Genomic DNA, 21250 nt, shown 5'->3' on the forward strand with positions numbered 1-21250 from the left:
AATTTATTTATTTATTTATATTTATTTTTATGGGGTTTTTAATGCTGGAATTTACTTATTTGTTTATTTGGGTAATTATTTGGGTATTTATTTATTTGTTCTTTTGTTTTTGTAGTAATTTATTTATTTCTTTGTTTATTTGAGTATTTATTAGGGTATTATGGGGGTATTTATTTATTTATAGTTTTATTTATGCAGAAATATATTTATTTATTTATTTATTTATTTATTTATTTATTTATTTATTTAGGTATTTTTGCACATTTATTGCTGCATTGCTTTATTTATGCAGAAATTTATTTATTTATTTATTTATTTATTTATTTATTTGGATATTTTTGGATATTTATTTATGCATTGTTTTATTTATACAGAAATGTATTTATTTATTTATTTGGGTTTTTATTTATTTATTGTTTTATTTTTGCTTGAATTTATTTATTTATTTATTTATTTATTTATTTATTTATTTATTTATATTTATTTATTCATGGGTTTTTTATGCTGGAATTTACTTATTTGTTAATATATTTATTTGTTTATTTGGGTATTTATTTATTTGTTCTTTTGTTTTTGTAGTAATTTATTTCTTTATTTATTTGAGTATTTACTTATTTGTTTATTTACTTATTTATTTATTAGGGTATTTATTTATTGTTTTTGCAGGTTTAGTCCTCCATAGGGTATGATAGATTCCCTTATTATTATTTTTTTTTCACCTGCAGCTCTACTTGTTCACCAGTAGGCAACGCCACATTCACATCATTCACATCTCAGCAAGAGCACAAACACACCATGAGAAACCTGCCTCTTATAAAGAGCATAATCGCAGAAAGCTGATGTGCGAGAGACTCCAGTCTTCCTCAACTCACGGTGGAGTAAATCACAGGGTAAGACAGCATCTTTACTCACTTTTACCACTTCAGAAATTCCCGCTTTAAAGCTATAGAGTAAAATCACACGACTAATAATGACGTTTATGCTAATATAAATACGTTAACGCTATACAAGGCTGATTTAGTAGCTAACACGAACAAACAATTAAAATACGCGTGTTATAGTGTTTATTAATCGTTAGTTAATTGTAATAAAGTCGTAATAGTGTTAATAAACATTAATTATATTTAAATAACGTTAAACTTTGATTAATAAATGCTATTTTTGGGCATTAATTCATGTTAAATACGTTAACTAATATTGTAAACTGACTATAGCTAGCATATAGTAACGGTTTTCTGAATGCTGACTCGCAACGCACGTTTCTTGGAGTTGCGTGAGTTTATTTACGTAAAGATTGAGTGTTATCTTGTTTATAAATTCAACATAATGTTATATCACACACACATATGCTTCTTCTGAATGAGAATTAACTACTGATCACATGAATAGGAGGTTTCGTTGAACAGAAAACAACAATTTCATGTGGAAGTTGCTGGAGGGCTTTGTCAGATAAATATGGTGTCTACTAGTTGGTACTTGCCTTCCTACTGTTCAAATATCTGTAATAACCTTGTACTGTAGATTGCACTCGGTTTTATTTGAGCTGGTGCCTTAAAAGTCTACAACACTTGATGTTCATCCTCAGGGAGAGAGACTAAACACAATAAAACAACTCATTACATGTAATATTGTAGTGGGTCGAATATTTCCGAGTGTCGAAATGAGATCTGACTTGCACACTTCAGTTCTGTGGTGATTTATAGTACATAATACACTCGATAAAGAAAAAATGCTGGGTTGTTTTATTCTAAGTTTGGGTCAAATATGGACAAATCCAATTTTAGGTTAACATTTTCAATTAAATGTTGATTACACTAGTGAATGGTTGGGTTTGTTCATATTTGACCCAATCTTGGACAGAAAATTCTAGAAGGGATACAGCTGCACATCAATATACTGTGAGGCTTGGGGGTAGGGGTGGACATAAATAAAATACAATTTAATGGGTTATTTGATAAATAATATGAATAATAATCTGTATAATGACTGTTTTTACATTACTGTGAGGGTTGTGGTAGGGGTAGACGTTAATAAAATACAATTTAATGGGTTATTTAATAAATAATATGACTAATAATCTGTATAATGACTGTTTTTGCATTACTGTGAGGGTTGGGGTAGGGGTAAACGTTAATAAAATGCAATTTAATGGGTTATTTAATTTGCATGGTGGCGCAGTGGGTAGCACAATCGCCCCACAGCAAGAAGGTCGCTGATTCGAGCCCCGGCTGTGTCAGTTGATGGTGTTCCTGTGTGGAGTTTGAATGTTCCCCCCGTGTTTGCATGGGATTCCTCCGGATGCTCCGGTTTCCTAACACATGTGCTATAAGGAAATTGGGTAAGCTGTGAATGTGAATGAGTGTGTATGGATGTTTTCCAGTGATGGATTGCAGCTGGAAGGGCATTCGCTGCGTAAAACATGTGCCTGATAAGTTGGCGGTTCATTCCGCTGTGGCGACCACGGATTAATAAAGGGACTAAGCCAAAAAGAAAATGAATGAATGAATGAAAAAATATCCCAATTTATGATCTGTCCATATTTGACCCAACGTTAAGAGTTTAGAGTGTATATTTAGTAGTAGTGTGTTCAAAGCAATTATACAGTTAACTCCACAACAAATTTTTTTGGTAAATTCTTTACTATATAATTGTTTAAAAACAATAAAGTATTTAATATTTAAAAAAATGGGGGGGGGGGGTCTACTGGAGATGTAATTTGCACAAGGACAATGTGACATTTCCAAAAAACAAAAAGTGGCTTAATTACATCCCCGAACTGGGTGATGGGGCACAATTTGGACACTGTTGTTTTTGTGCTGCAATCTGGAGGTCTGTGCCAAGTGGCTGAGCCAGGGTCAACAGCGGTTTAATTTGCACCAAACAATGCAATCTTTGCAACATGGATGAAATGTAATTGGGGTTTAGGTGGGAATGATGGTTTGTGAGTGTGTAATGTGGTGTGTGTGTGTGTGTGTGTGTGTGTGTGTGTGTGTGTGTTCTTAGGTCGTAATGCTGGGGATCTGCTTGTGTTTGAGTGTTGCCGTCCACTTTGCGGTGTCTCAGGAAGCTGAAGCTCAGGAGCCGGTCACATACACGGCAAGTAGACCAACATTTGATGAACATGATATATATGAAAGAGAATTATGGGAACTGTTTGACTGTTTGGTTGGACTGTTTTATTCATGTTGTTGAATTTGCTGATTGTTTTACTTTATTTTTGATTTAATGATCTTGTTTTGATTAATATTTAATAAATTTTTTAGATAGATAGATGGATGGATGGATGGATGGATGGAGATAAAATGATGGAGGAATGGATGTCTAAACAGATATACAGACGGACGGACGGATGAACAAAGACAGACAGATAGACAGTTAGATAGATAGATAGATAGATAGATAGATAGATAGATAGATAGATAGATAGATAGATAGATAGATAAATGGAACAAAGTAAGGACCCATGGATTGATTGATTGATTGATTGATTGATTGATTGATTGATTGATTGATTGATTGATTGATTGATTGATTGATTGATTGATAAAGTAGTCACTTAGTTTGTCACTTTTTGTCCTATATTCATTATTTGCTGTCTGTCTTGTTTGCAGTGCACTGAAGGGTATGAGTTTGACTTTGAAAAGCAAATCTGTAAAGGTAATGTGACTCTTTTCCCACTGGACGAATATTTCATACTAGCTCATTTATTGGCTGTTATTTATTTTTACTGTCTCAGGTTTTGTTTTTGTCAGATTTATACGAGAATATACTGTACATTTATAGCCATGCAAAAAAACAAATCACTTTGCTCCACAAGTTAGACCTGTGCTAAAAACGAATTTGCTGATCCAGTTGTGCTTCTTTCTATACTATTTGCAGATATAGATGAGTGCAAAACAGTGCTGGAAGCTTGCAAAGGGGGCATGAAATGCATCAACCACTTTGGCGGGTACCTCTGCCTACCTCACAATGCGCGGATAATTGTCAGTAACGGTGAAGGTGAGCCCACTACAGCCCCGCCAGTGGAAAGATTTCAGCCTGTGATACCCCAAATTTCCAGAGGCGAATTCTCAAGGGTCATACAAAGCTCTTCGCACTCAATCCAGTGTGGTGTCGGGTTCATGGCAGACTCCCAGAACTACTGCAGAGGTGAGCTATTCACTTGCTAATTGCAGTTTAGTGACTTCATTTATGAGCCCAATCCTGCAAATGGTGTGTTTGTAATTGTGTGTTGTTATATGTCAAATATAAATCACTGCACTCTTCCAGAGTTTGGTGCTGTTATGATCACCAGCAGTGTTGCCCTTGCAGGCTGCTGGAGAACAGTCCCTGTCATTCTATCAAACTACAAATCCCACCATGGCCTGCACTCACACACCAGTTCCAGATCATCCCCTGATTACAGACAGTATTTAAGCACAACAGACATATTTATTCTTTACTCAGTTTCGATGCATGTTCTAATGTTCCTTGTTTTCATTTTTTGCTCTTTATATTTTGATTCTCGGACTGGTCCTTGTTTTTTTATTGTTTGCTGCCTACCCTGACCTTTGCCTGTTTTGTGGATTACTCTTTTGGAATTTCTTTGCATCACTGTTTTGCATTTGTCTTCTAGTGGTGGGCAAAGCGAGGCTTCATGAAACAATGAAACAAAGTAAATGTGTCGAAGTTTCGAAACGTTACAAATCAGGTCTCTTCACTGACACCTAGTGGTCATTTTTTATGCATTGCTCTAGCTTTAGGGCAAGTCATTTCGCTCTGTGGTCATTGAAAAAACCTCTCGGGCATTCTGTTTTAATGGGGAAACATCAAATTCTCCAAAACTGTTTGCCAAGCTTATTATTAGATTTAATATTTGGAATCACTGATAAGATTAAACGACAGCTGTCTCTTAAGTTTTGCCACTAAACCTTTGAATTACACAAAATCTGTTTTTTTTTCAAATGCACATGCACGCTCAAAGAGAACGGGATTACAACAACAACCTTCTTTATGGCTGCTTCTGTTTACGTGTTACACATTATCATCCTTTGCATAATTCCCTTGTTTAATCGCGCTGGTCTTCTGAAGTAATTCCCAACTTGGTCTTGATGGCAAATCTGTGTTTACAAGTTCGTGGGCATTTGTGTAGTTGCAGTCGTGCGTTTCACGAGACAGATTGTACCTTGTGTTATTTTTATATAGATTACAAAACCACAGAACATTTGTTTACAAGTGTAGTTGGTTCATTTAATAGTAGAGATTTCAAGCTTTATGTAGATATATTTGTCATGTCTGTGAGTCAAAACTTCACTGAGATTCCTGTGCATTTGCCGACCCCAGATGGTTCATAACAACAGCAGAAACTGTTGTAAAAACACACATCTGCACCTAGCGATCGATGATTGGCTCCTGTACAAGGTGGGGCTTTATTAGCTATGTTTCAATCCACCTATTTTTATGTGCGTTTTGCATATGCGCATAAAAAAACGGTTGATGAAAACACCATGATGTGCATAAATTTTGAGGATGTGCATAAAAAAACTTTATCCGCATAACTGACTAGGATAAACTTTTTACTCGATAAGAAAAGATGCTCATAGACTATGATGGAAACACTTTTACCGAACAAATTTCAGTATGTGCATAAAAAAGGTCTTGTGATTTTGTTATAGGAGATCATGTGATGATGAAAATGTTTGTAAATAGACATACCAGCAGGCTAAGCCTGCTGAGCAGGCCGTAGCAGGCTGTAAACCACCTAAACTGTTGTTTTGGTCCTTTTAAACGCCTTTAAGTATTGGTGTTATTATATTAATAATGACCTGCTCCAGAATCAGGAGCGTCTGAGCTCCTCGTCTGACACCTTCAAACGCCACCTTGCCTTCTGAGGCATTTATTAAATGAATAAAAGATTGACGCAGCTTCTCCTACCGCAGCAAATTCAGTTTTTGCTGTTGATATTTGCTGCCAGTTAATTAGGAAGTGATGATTTTGTTCGCTTTGACTCGTTGGATGGAAACGCTGTTTTATTCGCACATCTTTTATGCGGTAATCCCTTTTTACACATAAAGTTTATTCGCATTTTGAGATGGAAACATAGCTATTCACCATATTGACTGCTCCACTTTTCCCCATTCAAAACTATACAAGAGGCATGTCTTGTGTATTTTATAGTCGTTGTGCGGACTCAACTTAATTTATTCAGTAATACAACTAGGGGGGAAAATAGCATTGACAGTTTTTACTAGTGTATTAGCATATAGCTAATACGCTTCCTACACCTAAGATATAAATGTTGCTTCCGAAATGTGTATATATACAATATGCATGGCAACATTTAACAAGAAAAGATGATCTCTGTGCACAAAATATGTATTACGACACCTAACAGTAAGAGTAAACGGACCATGCTAACAAGCCAAACACTGACCCATTGGGAAGCAATTGTATCACTCATCAGGAAGTCATTGTATCAGCTTAGAAGATGCAGTGCCAGAAATCCACTTCCTCTCAATCTGTCTTCTGCTATCTGGTGGATGAACCAATTTCTGTGTGTGTGTGTGTGTGTGTGTGTGTGTGTGTGTGTGTGTGTGTGTGTGTGTGTGTGTGTGTGTGTGTGTGCTGATGTGTTTTTCTTTGCCAACTTGATAGAGGTCTTAGTCGTGTTCCAGCATGCAGAATCCCTGCACTAGGAGCAAACAATTTAAGTTGCATAAATCATTCGAGATGAGATTGGAAGACATGATTTGTAAAGATGTGCCAACTACTGTGTCATTCAGCAGTTTCTCAATTTCAAATCATTTATTAGATACTATCTAGAGCAGTCGTTTGCTGTATTTTTGATAACTAATTCCATTACTGTTAAAAAAAGGCCCAGGGGCAAAACTTTTACTTATTTTGTTCAAAGAAATACTAGAATTTCAATGTCATGCGGTTTATCCATCTGAAAATAATGACAAATTTATCCATAATACACATACGTGTCTACTACATACCATTAATATGTTTATTTTGGTCAAATATATAAATACTTGTACATAACAAAGCAATTACACTCAAATATTGTTTAAAAAAAAGTACACTCACTTTATTAAGTACACCTGTCCAGCTGCTCGTTAATGCAAATTTCCAATCAGCCAACAATCAGCGAGAAACAACCAAGACGAGGATCCAAGTGCAGGTAAAATAAGATTATTTAACATCATCCCTAGCTAAATATAGGGATAGCTGACATGAAACTGACATGAAGCGCAAGTGTTCCGAAAGACTGCACCGAAGCATGATCTGAAAAACACCCAGGTCATGTGAATAAAGTTTTTCGAAACACTTCACCGAAGCATGATCTGAAACACCCAGATAGAAGGACTAAAGTGTTTCAACGCACCCAGGTCACGTAACAAAAGTGTTTCGAAACACTGCACCGAAGCATTATCCGAAACACCCAGGTCACGGGACAAAAGTGTTTCGAATCACTGCACCAAAACATGATCCGAAACACTCAGGTTAGGTGACTAAAGTGTTTCGAAACACCTGGTCACGTGACTAAAGTGTTTCGAAACACCCAGGTCATGGGACAAAAGTGTTTTGATACACCAGGGGCCTCATGTATCAACGCTGCATACGCACAAAAACTTTGCATACGCCAGGTTTCACGCTCAGAATCGCTCACGTTTGGATTTACTAACGATGAACTGAACGTGGGAATGTGCGCAGCTCCATGCCAGCTTTATGGCTGGCGTACGCACATTTTTTGTACGTGTCTGTTTTATTTCCATTGGCGACTCCTAGAGGCAGTTGTGTTAAATTGCTCTGTACAAAGTGTCTGAGCCTTGCAATGGCAGCTGTATGAGACGGGTTCATCTAGCAGGTATATAAGGTTTCCATACCATACAGTTGACCAGCCAAACATTAAAGCGCAATTTGCAACGGTCGCCTGTTTTCCCATTGTAATGGAAGCGATCTACCGCACGCACATTGCTATAAAGACACTATCTGAAGAATTTGCATGCGTGAATCAGAACCATTTCCATTCAACAAATGTGCAAATATCCAGGTTTGAACCCAGCATCCTGGCCAAACTTGCCCCCTGTCCATTGTGGCGTCCTAACCATCGCCATTTTATAATTGGCTTCATCACTCTGTCTCTTCTCCACCAATCAGCTGGTGTGTGATGTGGTTCAATATGACTGCCGTCGCGTCATCCAGGTAGATGCTCCACACTGGTGGTGGATAAGGAGATTCCCCCCAATGTGTAAAGCGCTTTGAGTGTCCAGAAAAGTGTCAATAATTTTTTGTGTGTGCAGCGTTCCTAAGATATTTAGTGCATGAACTGTGGGTGGTTCATAGGCATGCCTTTGGACACTAAACTTGGGTTATTGGCCGTTCAACAACCAGCTTTCTGTTATCAAACAGCTAACAGGTTATGTGGTTTTGTTTGAGGAAGTATAGGTCAGAACTTGCATCTCTCAGCCCATTAAAATGAGTCAACAATTAGCTCGGGCCTCTTCCCGCAAAGAGTCTGCCTTTTTGTAGTGTTTACATATTTTCAGCCGGTCTCTTTCAAAAGTGCCTTGGCAGTGAATCCTTTTGGAATCTGACACCAGTTTGCTGGAATCAAATCCCTGTCATGTGGGTGATCACAGACTCCAGGTGTGTCTCTCAAAGACGTGGGCAAGAAAGCAACACTTTTTTCTTCAGAACCCTCATGTGCAAGGATTCCCGTCTTGTTTCAGTTAGTTTGGCTATCAGAAGTACTGAACCCCCTGAAAAGGCCCAAAATGCTGGTCAGCAAAGCTTTGGAAACACTCTAGGAGAGGCCTCATGGGGGTCTTCGGATGTGTGCGTCGACATTATTCCCACATTATGCTTCAGATAGGTCACTTAGGAGCCAAAGTAGAATCCTTTGGTTTGGATGGGATGGTTTCGCACTCACACGTGTTGTACATCCAATAGCCTGTATATAAATCACAGAGAACTGGGCTATTCTTGGGCCTTTTGTATATAGTTACTTGAGCAAACCTGGCAGATAAGCACAGACCACCCACGATGGCCCCCACAGCGTGAAAGGACACTTTCTACGCTCCAGAAGTAAGCTGGAAAATCTCGCCAAACATACCGAAGAGTGATTAGGAGTGCAGAAAAGCTGTGTGTTTTGGATCATGCTACTTGTTGTTTTAAACAAGTGCTGTTATTAGTGCTATGTTTGAGGAGCTTGAACTAAATGGCCAGTTATTTTCGTTTATTTCTCCTGCGCTCGTTTATCATTCATGTTTAATTTCTTTTTGGTTTGTTCACAGATGTGAATGAATGTCTCACCGCAAACCCCTGTCAGCATCAGTGCTACAATCTGATGGGCTCGTACATCTGCCAGTGTGAAGTTGGATTCGAGCTGGCTTCAGACTCCGTCTCCTGCCAAGGTTAATTTTTTAAGATATTTATGTTTTAAAAATATGTTAAAACTTTTAAATATGTCATGTTATAGTTTGCTAGGTTATTCCTGAATTTTATAAACAGTGTCTTATAATGCGGACAACTCGGTTCCTAGTGTCTGTAAACAAATTAACAGTCATTTCTAAAACTCAATTCTCAAACTCAGTTCCTGGAGGGCCACAGCTCTGCATAGTTTAGCTCCAACCACCTTCAACTCACACCTGCTTATTAGTCTCTAGTAGTCTTAAACACCTTGATTAGTTGGATCAGCTGTGTTTGATTAGGTTTGGAGCAGAGCTGTGCAGAGCTGCGGCCCTCCAGGAATCTAGTTTGAGACCTATGCTGTAGAGGTAGCTGTTTCCAATGCCTGGCCAAAAAGGTATTCTTCTATGCTGTCGTAGTAAATCAGATCAGTAAAATCATAATCAAGCAGTAACTGAATGCTGATAACATTGTTTAATGTATTATTTGCAATCTGTGTGGATTGTATGCTCAATTCTTATTGGTGCGTCCTTGTTTTCTTTCCTTGCTTCCGTTCAAAGTGTCGTCATTTAATGAATACTCTACACCTCTGATTTTGCTTGCACATTAGGATTCTTGAACATTAGAGATCAATGTTTATATTGTAATAGTTTCCACACAAATGTGTATTTATTTTATTTTACCAGTGATTATAGACAGTGAATTATTCCTAGTTACGACCTGCTTTTTATTTGTGCTAACGAACAATATACATCCAAATTAAAGGAACTGTGAAAACATATCCTACATTCACAATTCCATAGTAGTTACATAGTTATTATTGGTGTAGATGTGGGAGGAGAATTTACAAAGTGCATCATGTTTAGTCAATAAAATAATAAAATCCTCGTTGTGCAATTAGAAAATGTAGATGTCTGACAAGATGGCTGAAGTCTATTGGTTTCTGAGGCATAGGATGGAGGGGCGAAAAAATAGGGAAGCTTATTGAGAAGCACCCTGTGAATACTTTAATCCCTTGTAATGATATATAGAATTTTTAAAATCCATAGGCTCGGTTGTGTATTGTGTAAACTAACCATTTTTACGGCAAAGTGTGACGCATTTAGAGATTTACTAAGTACATTAGTGGGCGACACGGTGGGTATTGCTGTCACCTCACAGCAAGAAGGGTGCTGGTTCGAGTCCCGGCTGGGTCAGTTGGCATTTCTGTGTGGAGTTTGCATGTTCTCCCCGTGTTGGCATGGGTTTCCTTTAGGTGCTTCGGTTTCCCCCACAGTCCAAACACATGCGCTATATGGGGAATTGAATAAACTAAATTGGCCGTAGCGTATGTGTGTGAATGCAATGGGTGTTTTCCAGTGCTGGGTTGTGGCCGGAAGGGCATCCGCTGTGTAAAACATATGCTGGAAAAGGTGGGGTTCATTTGGCTGTGCCTGATAATAAAGGGACTAAGCCAAAAAGTAAATAAATGAATAAATAAGTACATTCCTCACCTCACCAACACATGGTGGCATGCTTTTATAAGCATGTGCTTCATTTATGTTGATCGTCGCTTTTTAAGCTCAAGCTCAATTTGAATTCTGATTCTGTCAATAATTTTATTTTTCCATCAGTGATTTCGATATGATCTCTCCTTGTTGTTAACAATACAGCTGTGGTGTGGACTTTCCTATTCACAGAATTAGAATGTTAATTAAAACTTGATTGTTTCAATTATTGCTAGGAACTGTAGTATATATGTCTAAACCAGGGGTCACCAATCTTGGTCCTGGAGGTCCGGTGCCCTGCAGGGTTTAGCTCCGACTGTTTCAAGTATACCTAGTAAGACCTTGATTTGTCACGACCGGGTCTTGAACCCGGGTCTCTGGTGTGGAAACCGATGTGTATACCACTAAGCCACAGAGGAAGTTGTGTTGGACCCAAACGAACACTCCAAGAGGGAATCCAGAAAACAAGGATTTATTAAAAAAAAAAAAAAAATCAACTTAGGTTCTTCTCAAAAATGAGGTATACAAAATACTCTAACAGTATAATAAACATGTAAAAAAAACTCCACGAGGGGAGAAAACAAACAGATAATTAATGCAGTCAGCAACAAGGAAAATAAAACACTCTTACTAGACATAGCTCAGGAGATCAAGGGAAACGCAAGGCAAGTTCACCAGAGATGACTCAAACACCGAGTGAGGAACACAGACAAAGTGACAACTTAAATACACTGGCTGGAACAAGTCACAGGTGATCTAAATTAAGTAAACAAGAACACATGAGGAAGAACAAATACAGAGGGGAAACACGGGGACCTCTAGGGGAATGGAGACAAACTGCAGGATGGTGACATGATTAGCTTGTTCAGGTGTGTTTGATTAGGGTTGGAGCTAAATACTGTAGGACACCGGCCCTCCAGGAACAAGTTTGGTGACCCCTGGTCTAGACCATGGATGAGCAACTTCAGTGTCCTGTACGGTTTTGCTCTAACACTAATCAAACACACCTGAACAAGCTAAACAGTGTCCTCAAGAACAGTAGAAAGCTACAGGCAAGTGTGCTTGATTATGGTTGGAGCTCAACTCTGTAGGACACCGGCCCTTCAGGACCAAAAATCATTGATCATAGACATTGGCTGTTTCTCAATATGTTTTCTTCAGCATTCTTGCTTCCTCGTGTAACATCATCATCAACTGCCACACTTCAGTTCCAAAACTCAAGATCACAAGAACGGAGGACACGTGAAAGTTCCCGAATGTGTTCTTAATATAATTTAGGTGGGAAGCACAGCATTTAATAGATTTATTATTAATGTTCCGAGATAAATTATTTATCTCAGGAGTTTTACTAAATACGATGCAAATTGTAAACATTACCATGAAAAGCTTAGGGCATAAACACATTAAGGGTGTTTATTTGCTAAAATTCATATTTAAAATGGTTTTTGCGAAGTATATTTGTAAAGTCTTTATGTGTAGTATTTATTGTGAAAAGGGGAAAACAATAAATCGTTGTATGGATGTTGCAATATTTAAATAAAAAACCTGTAAAGGTCATGTGACCATAAGGAGGAACGCAGCGTCTCATTTCTCACAGGATGCGTTCTCTGTTCTCGTGGTTTCCAGAGTTCATTCTTCCAAGGTAACTTGTGTCTCCACAAGAACACAAGTCCGTTCTCAGCATTCTTGGAATTGAGAAACAGCCAGTGTCTCGAAGATCAGTAGAAAGCTTACAGGCAGGTGTGTTTGAATATGGTTGGAGCTTCAACTCTGTAGGACACCAATCCTTCAGGACCGAAGTTGCCCATCCCTGGTCTAGACATTGGCTGTTTCTCAATATGCGTTCTTCAGCGGTCTTGCATGCTTGTGTAACGTCATTATCATCTGCCACACTTAAGTTCTAAAACTCAAGACCACAAGAAAGGAGAATGTGAAATTTGTTGTGTTTTTGATATCGAGGACGAAACGATGCAGACTTGAGTGCAAAATTTGCTCAAGAAGTCCCAGAAGTCATTGCGACTGAATAATGGAGGTGGGAAGTGCAGCATTTAATATAGGTTTATTATTGAATTTCAGAGATATAACTTATTTATCTCAGGAGTTTCCCTAATTAAGACGGTGAAAGTAAACATTACCATGAAAATCTTAATAAAGGCATGAACACATCAAAGGACTTTATTTGCTGAAATATTAAAATCAGTTTTATTTGTATTGTGCAACATCTATTTGTAAGGTCTTTACGCATAGTATATATTGTGAGAATAAAAAACAATAAATTGCTTTATGAATGATGTAATGTTTAAATAATTTCTGTTAAAAAAAAAAACGTGAAGGTTATGTGACCATCAGGAAGAACACAGCATCTCATTTCTCACAGGATGCGTTCTCTGTTCTCATGATCTCCCGAGTTCGTTCTTTTGAGGTAACTTGTGTCTACACAAGAACAGAAGTCCGTTCTCAGAGTTCTTGGAATTGAGAAACAGCTATTAATTTGAAAAGTAACTACAAATATTCTCCTGTAAATAGCATTATTTTGATCACGAATAATTGCCACAGTGATTTTCATTCTTATTCACAATTTACAGATATCAACGAGTGTGAAATCTCCAACTACATTTGCCAGTTCCAGTGTGTGAATGAACCTGGAGCGTTCCACTGTGCTTGTCCAGAAGGATACCAGCTCCAAGGGCCACGCATGTGCCAAGGTATAATCCAATTACATTTGTATTTAAGACACTTGTATATGCTGTATATTTCACGTCAAGATACACATATCACCAGTTCCTGCTGTCCCTGGGAATCAAAGATATCCCTGGCGTTGCTTCCACAATGCTCCACTGTCTGAGCTACACCCAATTGAGGGCTCCTGAAATGGTTTCTAGTGATTCTCACTGACTTTTTATGTTAATAGATATAGACGAGTGTGAAACAGGAGCACACAACTGCAGAGAAGATGAAATGTGTTGGAATTACTATGGAGGTTTCCGCTGCTATCCCAGAGACCCCTGCCGTGAGCCATACGTGAAAACAGGCGAAGGGTGTGTCAACGTTCCTCATAAATCATACTCTGTTGCAATAAAATAAAACGTGCTGTGTGATCTAATTCACAAATCTGTTTTACAAAACTTCCAACAGTCGCTGTAGGTGCCAGTCACAAACTGTTTGCCGTGGACTGCCGCCGGTCATTGTCTACAAGTACATGAGCATCTTCTCCGATCGATCAGTGCCTGCAGATATCTTCCAGATTCAGGCAACTAGTGTCTATCCCAACATGGTAAACACATTCACAATCAAAAACGGCAATGAGGGAGGAGAATTCTACCTCAGGGTAAGATGACAAATTTAAGTTTTTAAACAGTGACCTCCAATCCTAAATCTGTGATTACGGCTTTGTATTTTTTATTAAAAAAAGATGAACAGATACTTGCCTCAGTTTCAATCCTTGGCAAAAAAAGGTTTTATGTCTACCTTGTTACTTTTGGGTTGAATGCCTGATTAAATGGAGGTGTTTTTGAGTGTACGATACTATATAGGTCAATGATTGTAAATGTGTAACTGATAAATATTTACTTTATTGTGATTATATATGCCTCATTTCTACTGAGTGGTATGTTTCAGTACTGTATGTTTCAGTTTCTGTATGTTTACATTACAGTATGATTTGATATAGGTCACCCTGATCAGGCTTTTGCTTCTGCTGCCAACAGTACTCTTAAGCCTGGTTTTTACTTCTGCGTCAGGTGACCGGCGTAACTCATGGCGCAGGCAATGCGCACCGCTGTGCATTTATACTTCTGCGCGCTGTCTCTGTTGCTCTGCATTAACACTTCCGAAACGCTAGTTGGCAGTGAGGTGTAATGTTCCTCTGTGTCGAGTTTCTTCGCTGCTGTTTTGCTTTTCCTGAACACTTCCAGGATGTACAAGTGACTCAAACTCGCTCATTTTGAGGCAGTAACCGGCGGACGTGCAACAACTTTAACTATGAGGTAAACACAAAACAAAACTTTCCATCCGGAGCTCCTTCACGGGACTCCACACTTGTAAACAATCGCTCGAGCCATTCGCGCGGCTCTCGGTCCCGCCCAGACTCGTCAGCGCTACCAAGCCGACCAATCACAGAGCTTGCACTACACGTTTTTGCGACGTGTAGTTACAATTTTTGAGAGGTGCACGTCAGTGACGCCGACGGCCACAGCGAAGGGCTATGCGTCAGTGCCGTAGCATACGCCGGTGTTTGACGCAGAAATATAATACTCTGTGTTCGACAGAAAAACCCAATTGAAGTCATTCTTTCTGTATGGGTCATTCACAAAATGTGTTTTTTTGCAAACTTTAGATCATTATTTAAAACATAGACATGCAGCAAATGAAAAAAATAAATAGAGAGAGTAAGCAACACCCTTGCACTTTCTATACATTTGGATGCAATGTGAACAGACCATAAACAACAATAGGGGACATCCTGGAGATCCTCTTCTTGCTTCTTAGCATGTGGCTGTTTGTCACAAGAAGAACCAAGCTTTGTTTGAGCTCGGGTTGACCATGGTTCATTGCTGTGCACTATCATTGTATTACTACGATGATTTGTTTCAGCTGTGTATTTAAAAATGAAGCTTCCTGTGTTGTAGTTCCCCTGACTTGTTGTATGCACAAGTGATGGTTCTCTGTTAACTTGTATAAGTTGTGTAAGTCTGTGCATTCAACAGCGAGTCTTGCTTCACCCTTTTGGTACTATACTATTATGCTAGGTATCCTTGCGAAGTGGTTCTGTTCACTATTTTGATACCTTTTATCATGGAAACTGAAATAATTAGGTACTGTACTGTAGGAAACCGTACTGCTCAGTGGAAAATGAGCCATTAGGAACTGTCTTGATTAAGGGTGCTTTTACACTAGCACTTTTGGTCCGCACCCGGGTTCGTTTGACATCAGAGTACAGTACGTTTAGCTAGTGTTAACTAGTTCTTCGGAACTTGGGTGCGCAGCCACGAACCGAATCACAGACATGCACACACACAGACACACAAATCGATGTTACGAAAACAAAACAGTTGGCGGTTCACTTCCATTATTTGGTACAATTGCATTTTATACCAGAAGTGAACCTGACCAGTGTTCGGTGGACTCAGGTACGGTTCACGAGTGTGCACCCAAGTTCAGAAGACACATTTACACTAGCTAAAGTGTAATGTCAAATCGCCACAGCCATATCACCCTGCAGCCCAAGACCGGTTACGCACTGAAGCTAAGCAGGGCTGAGCCTGGTCAGTACCTGGATGGGAGACCACTAGGGAACACTAGGTTGCTGTTGGAAGTGGTGTTAGTGAGGCCAGCAGGGGGCGCTCAACCTGTGGTCTATGTGAGTCCTAATGCCCTAGTAAAAGTGAAGAGGATACTACACTGTCAGTGAGCGCCGTCTTTCGGATGAGACGTTAAACCGAGGTCCTGTCTCTCTGTGGTCATTAAAAATCCCATGGCACTTCTCGTGAAAGAGCAGGGGTGTAACCCCGTTGTCCTGGCCAAAGTCCCTCTATCGGCCCATACGATCATGGTCTCCCAATCATCCCCTTCCACCGAATTGGCTCGATCACTGTCTCTCCACTCCACCAATAGCTGGTGTGTGGTGAGCGCACTGACGCCGTTGTCCTGTGGCTGCCATTGCATCATCCAAGTGGATGCTGCACACCGGTGGTGGTGTGAAGAGACCCCCCTCATGATTGTGAAGCGCTTTGGGTGTATGGCCGTATACATTAAATGCGCTATGTAAATACACATTACATTACATTTACATTACAAATAAACCCGGGCGTGAACCAAATGTGCTAGTCTGAAAGCATTCCCAATCTTTCATTGTTCTTTTTTCTGTTCCTGCTGTAACACCTTAATTTTCCTGAAGAATCTTCAAAGGAAGTATAAGTTAAAGATGAATGCCAAGGTGCCAAATAAAAGCCTTTGCTGTCACTGACCAAGAGCTGATTATTCTTAATCAATACTCTTCCTTTTTGGCATTTTTCTGTAAAATACATAAAAATAAATTGTTACAACAGTTAAACTTGACAATATAACTGTAAGAATGTTAAAACTGATAAGACACTTACCTCACTTTTTCCATACTGATTTAGTGCCAACCAGCCCTACATTTAAAGTGTTTATGGGTTTAATGATAATAGAGTTGAAGATCAGTAAAAATAGATTAATAATAATAATAAAGGCACCTTCAGCACTGCTCAGCACCATATTATTTGGAGTCAGCATTCTTGTGTTTTTTGCCAAGAAAAAAATTTCTGTAAAAGACAAAATTTTTTAGAGTTCTCAAACTTGACAACATAACGGCAACTATAATAAAAAATAACAGAGACTGTAATAGATACTTACCTATGTTTGAACCCTGCAATAATTTTCCCAAACAGATTTAGCATCAGCTGGAAGGGTATCTGTAGAGTAATTGGGGGTTCATTCACCTGTGGTGACCCCTGATAAATCAAGTCAAGGGATTGTGAGTTAGATTTAGCATCTGCTTTGCTACAATTTAAATTTTGTTGTTGAAAGTTAGAGTTGAAGATTGGTCTGAATGTATAATAGCGCCCTTAGTAGTGTCCAACAAAGGATTATTTGCTGTCAGTATTCTTGTGTTTTTATCAAGGAAAATATAGTTTAGTGATTGGTTTCTCTTTTGTCTTTCAGCGCTCCAGCAATGTAAGTGCCATGTTGGTAATGACCAAACCCTTGACTGGACCTCGAGAACATGTTGTGGATCTGGAGATGGTCACCCAAAGTAATGTCTTGTCCTACCGTTCAAGCTCTCTGCTGAGACTCACCATTGTTGTGGGTCCATACCCTTTCTAAATCCTCTAGATTGATCAAATCAGCACTTTGGATTTATGTATGTACTGCAGCTTACTGTGTTCAAAATGTTCATCAAAGCATGGTCCCCTGTTTGTCCAGATCAGTGGTTCTTACCTGGTTGGTTGCAAAGCGATAAATGGTTCAGAAACTTATTAATAGACTTTTAGAGGTTTTATAAAAATAAATATTTTGTAAGATACGCCATATGTTGACAATTTTTATACTGTGTTGGGTCGCCATTTAATATCCAATGACCTGAACCTTCCTGGGAACTGCTGGTCTAGATAGTCACATTTTTATTACAAACAGGAATCAGTTTACTAATCATCAAAAAAGTGGGTTTTCAGGTTTGTTGACGTTTCTAAGTCATTTATATTTGGTCTGACTGGGTGATGTGAGGCCCTTGAATATCTGAAGAACAACACTACTGGTGACCAGAAAGAAACACAATTACAAAGTTTTACTCTGAATAGCACTTATAGGTTCTTTGTCTTGGTAGTAAGAGTTTTGAAAGATCCTCCTGCATTGGATGCTTGTTTTAAAAGGGTGGTTTATCCAAAAAGTTAGCCTGTCATCATTTAATCACCATATGTTATACAAAGCTCTTATAATTCCTTTTGCATCTAAAACTGAGGTGAAGTGTGTCCGTTTGCATACAGTGAATGTCAGGCAGATCCTATTGAGTTACAAAAACAAAACGCATAAAAAAAACCAGTCTACACTACTCAAATTTTTAGAACAGACAATAAAATCAACATGGGTTCATTCTGAAAACGTAGCTCTATATACGTTTCTATAGAATTATGTAGCCAGAGGAACGTATGGCTGCATTTCGTTTTTAAAACCAACGCTACGGTGCCGTTTCTTTTCTCGCTTACAGCTGACTGCTTACCTTTGTATGGATGCTTGTCCAGTTACCAGTTTGTCCAGTTAGCTTGCCATGTACGTCGGTGGACTTAGGACACAGAGAGGAGTTGACCACGACGACAGGGTTTGAGTCCGGTGAAGAAGCTCTCAAAGCTCTAAAATTTCACTGACATGAAATCTACATATTCAAACTGATACACCACAACTGGTTGAATGCCACATCAAACAGTCAATAATTTAGGTTTGTTAAGTGCAGTTACATTAACATTTTTAAAGGACAGTAGCATATAGATGTATGAACTAACAGATGTCACTTTCAAAGAAATCAGCGAATAATGAGTGCAGAGCTTTTTTAATTTCCGGATTCTGCTTGACAACTGTGCGTTCACATTGAAAATCAATCCATGGGAACACTGAAGCACTCTCTGTAACACAAAACTATCAAATAGCTACAGAAGGCTTACAATAACATACAAAAAGTAGTGGAAAGAGTAATGAAAAATCATACCATTACTTGCCTAAAATGTAGTGCAAGTAGAGTATAAGTATCTGTTTTCAATATTACTCAAAGTATGAGTAAAAATTAGACCTTTCAAAAGTACTCAAGAGTAGAGAATGGTGAAATGCTGATGCATTTACATGTAATTTTTGGATGTGTGTGTAAACGTAACATTCTGTAGTGCATTTAGTTATCGCCCAGCAGGCACATCAACATCATAAGACGTTAATATTAGGTTGTAATGTCAGGTGACCAAAATTCAATGTTTAGCCAGCGTCTAAGGACAACGGTATATGATGCCCAATAACAACTTTAAATGACGCTGAAATTTTGGTTGATTTTAAGTTGTGTTAGAAAGTGACCAAAATCCATTATCGAGCTGACATCTTAAACCAACATATGGATGTCAAATACTGACATTTACTCGTCAGGTATGGAAGCCAAAATACAACATCTGATAGAAGTCAAAGCGGTAACGTCCACACAACGTGAAACTGTAACATCATTAGACGTTACGATTTGGTTGCTTTTAGATTGGACATTGACAACGTCGGCCTGACGTTGGGTTCTGATATCAACCCGAGGTTCATTTCCAAACAAAATGCAAAGTCCCCTTGACGTTGGGGTACCCTTGACTTGTGCCTGCTGGGTGTTTACGTCCATTTTGGTTATCACAGTAATCCTCCGTCATCTTCTCATCAGTGACATGCATCTTAACAAGCTCTAGGTCAATGCATGTGAAGATTTTGGACATCTTTATAGACACTTTTAATGCTTCTTAACAGTTTGCTGCGATTATAAAGCACTCACGTCTTAAGGTAGTTCATTATGATGCGATTTACCTTCTATGTGTGATTTGATTGGACTTACAGGACTGATTTTTCTAAACCCCATAGACAAGAAAAAATAAAGTAGTGACTCAAGTTGAAAGAAAGTGCAGTGATACAGCACTAAAAATGTACTCAAAAGTACACATTTATAAAACTACTTAGTAAATTACAATTTCTGAGAAAAACTACTCAATTACAGGAGTTTAAGTATTCTTAATTAGTCACTTTACACCACTGCATATAAGTGACATGGACCTCTTTTATGGTGCATTTTAAGTAGACGTTGCTTTCTTGCGTCAAACATATGACAGATTTTCGTTTTTGAATAAGCCAAACTTTTAACCTGCCAATAAGTCAACGCTTTTACATTGCTCATACATGGAACATGGAGAAGCAAAATGTACTTTAGTGCTTATAGATTTCTTACATTTTAGCCAGGGAAAAGTGTTTTATTGGTGGAACATGTGGATAAGGCAAACAGAACTGCATAGGGTTAGGTGGAACAGTTTGTGTTGTAATCTAATGGCATCCTTAGCTAATGGAAATCTCTGATGCGTCCTCCGCCTTGCGAATACTCCAGAAATGACCTCCTATCCTATGAGAATAAGGCAATAATGTTTTGGAAACAGAAGTGATGTTTTCAGGAAATTGCTGGCAAGGGTTTTGGGTCGCATAAGCAATGGAACTCTTGCCTAACATGTCTGTATGTTTGCCAGAGCAGCGTTTGATCTTCTGCAGTGTTTCGTGTTGATGGTCTGTGACAAACACTGTTACTTAAACCGTTGCGTCACGCTCGGCGTCCCCAGGGACATGGTGGTGGGTGAAGCCAAAATGGTTCGTGCACCACCATGTTATATGCAATTATTTGGCGAGCGATCTCTGCATCGAGACTTCGTATTGCAACTTAATATGCTTACAAATCAAATCTGTATGTTTTCTAATCAGTGACTTTGATTCAGTGAGTTTGAATGCTCCCTGTTCATTCTCTTATTGAGATCATCTAAATTGATGTGGACTGGTTGTTCCTGCTCACTGAAGACAACCAATGTCTAAAAAATGGATTTGAATCTTACGTTCAGGAATAATCTGTATTGTTTATCAGTATGCTCTCAAGTTGCACTGTTTTTACTTATTCATAGTGCCATTTATTCTGCTGTAAAGTGTTTTGGAAATAAATATAAATTCAAAAACTGTCGTTTTGTTTTGCTTATTACTTTGCTTAACACATCTATATATTTCCAGATGTGCATCAAAACAAATGTAGCACATGTAATGCTCATGTTCTCAAATCTAATCTTCTGCTAGTATTGCATAACGTGCATGGGTCA

At 38.5% G+C, this 21250-nt stretch overlaps 1 protein-coding gene across 2 annotated transcripts; it reads left to right on the plus strand.

Annotated features, from left to right (window-relative positions):
• The first annotated feature begins 828 nt into the window (after nucleotides 1–828).
• Nucleotides 829–21112, plus strand: si:ch73-173h19.3. Of its 2 annotated transcripts, XM_009296503.5 has the most exons (9): nucleotides 829–890; nucleotides 3004–3096; nucleotides 3612–3657; nucleotides 3880–4149; nucleotides 9279–9398; nucleotides 13466–13585; nucleotides 13792–13918; nucleotides 14016–14208; nucleotides 17565–21112. In XM_009296503.5, exons 1-9 carry the CDS (start codon nucleotides 840–842, stop codon nucleotides 17724–17726), a joined length of 1182 nt encoding a protein of 393 aa, XP_009294778.3. In that variant the 5' UTR covers nucleotides 829–839; the 3' UTR covers nucleotides 17727–21112.
• The last annotated feature ends 138 nt before the right edge of the window (nucleotides 21113–21250 follow it).

This window comes from Danio rerio, chromosome 22, assembly GCF_049306965.1.
Source record: "Danio rerio strain Tuebingen ecotype United States chromosome 22, GRCz12tu, whole genome shotgun sequence".
In the NCBI taxonomy this organism is placed as follows: Eukaryota; Metazoa; Chordata; class Actinopteri; order Cypriniformes; family Danionidae; genus Danio; species Danio rerio.

Excerpts from the sequence above, each read along its gene's own strand:
- si:ch73-173h19.3 (XM_009296503.5), top strand. The coding sequence starts at position 840 with ATGTGCGAGAGACTCCAGTCTTCCTCAACTCACGGTGGAGTAAATCAC. Across the intron at positions 13,919-14,015 it reads TACGTGAAAACAGGCGAAGG|TCGCTGTAGGTGCCAGTCAC; the intron begins GTGTGTCAACGT and ends AACTTCCAACAG. Across the intron at positions 14,209-17,564 it reads GAGGAGAATTCTACCTCAGG|CGCTCCAGCAATGTAAGTGC; the intron begins GTAAGATGACAA and ends TTTGTCTTTCAG.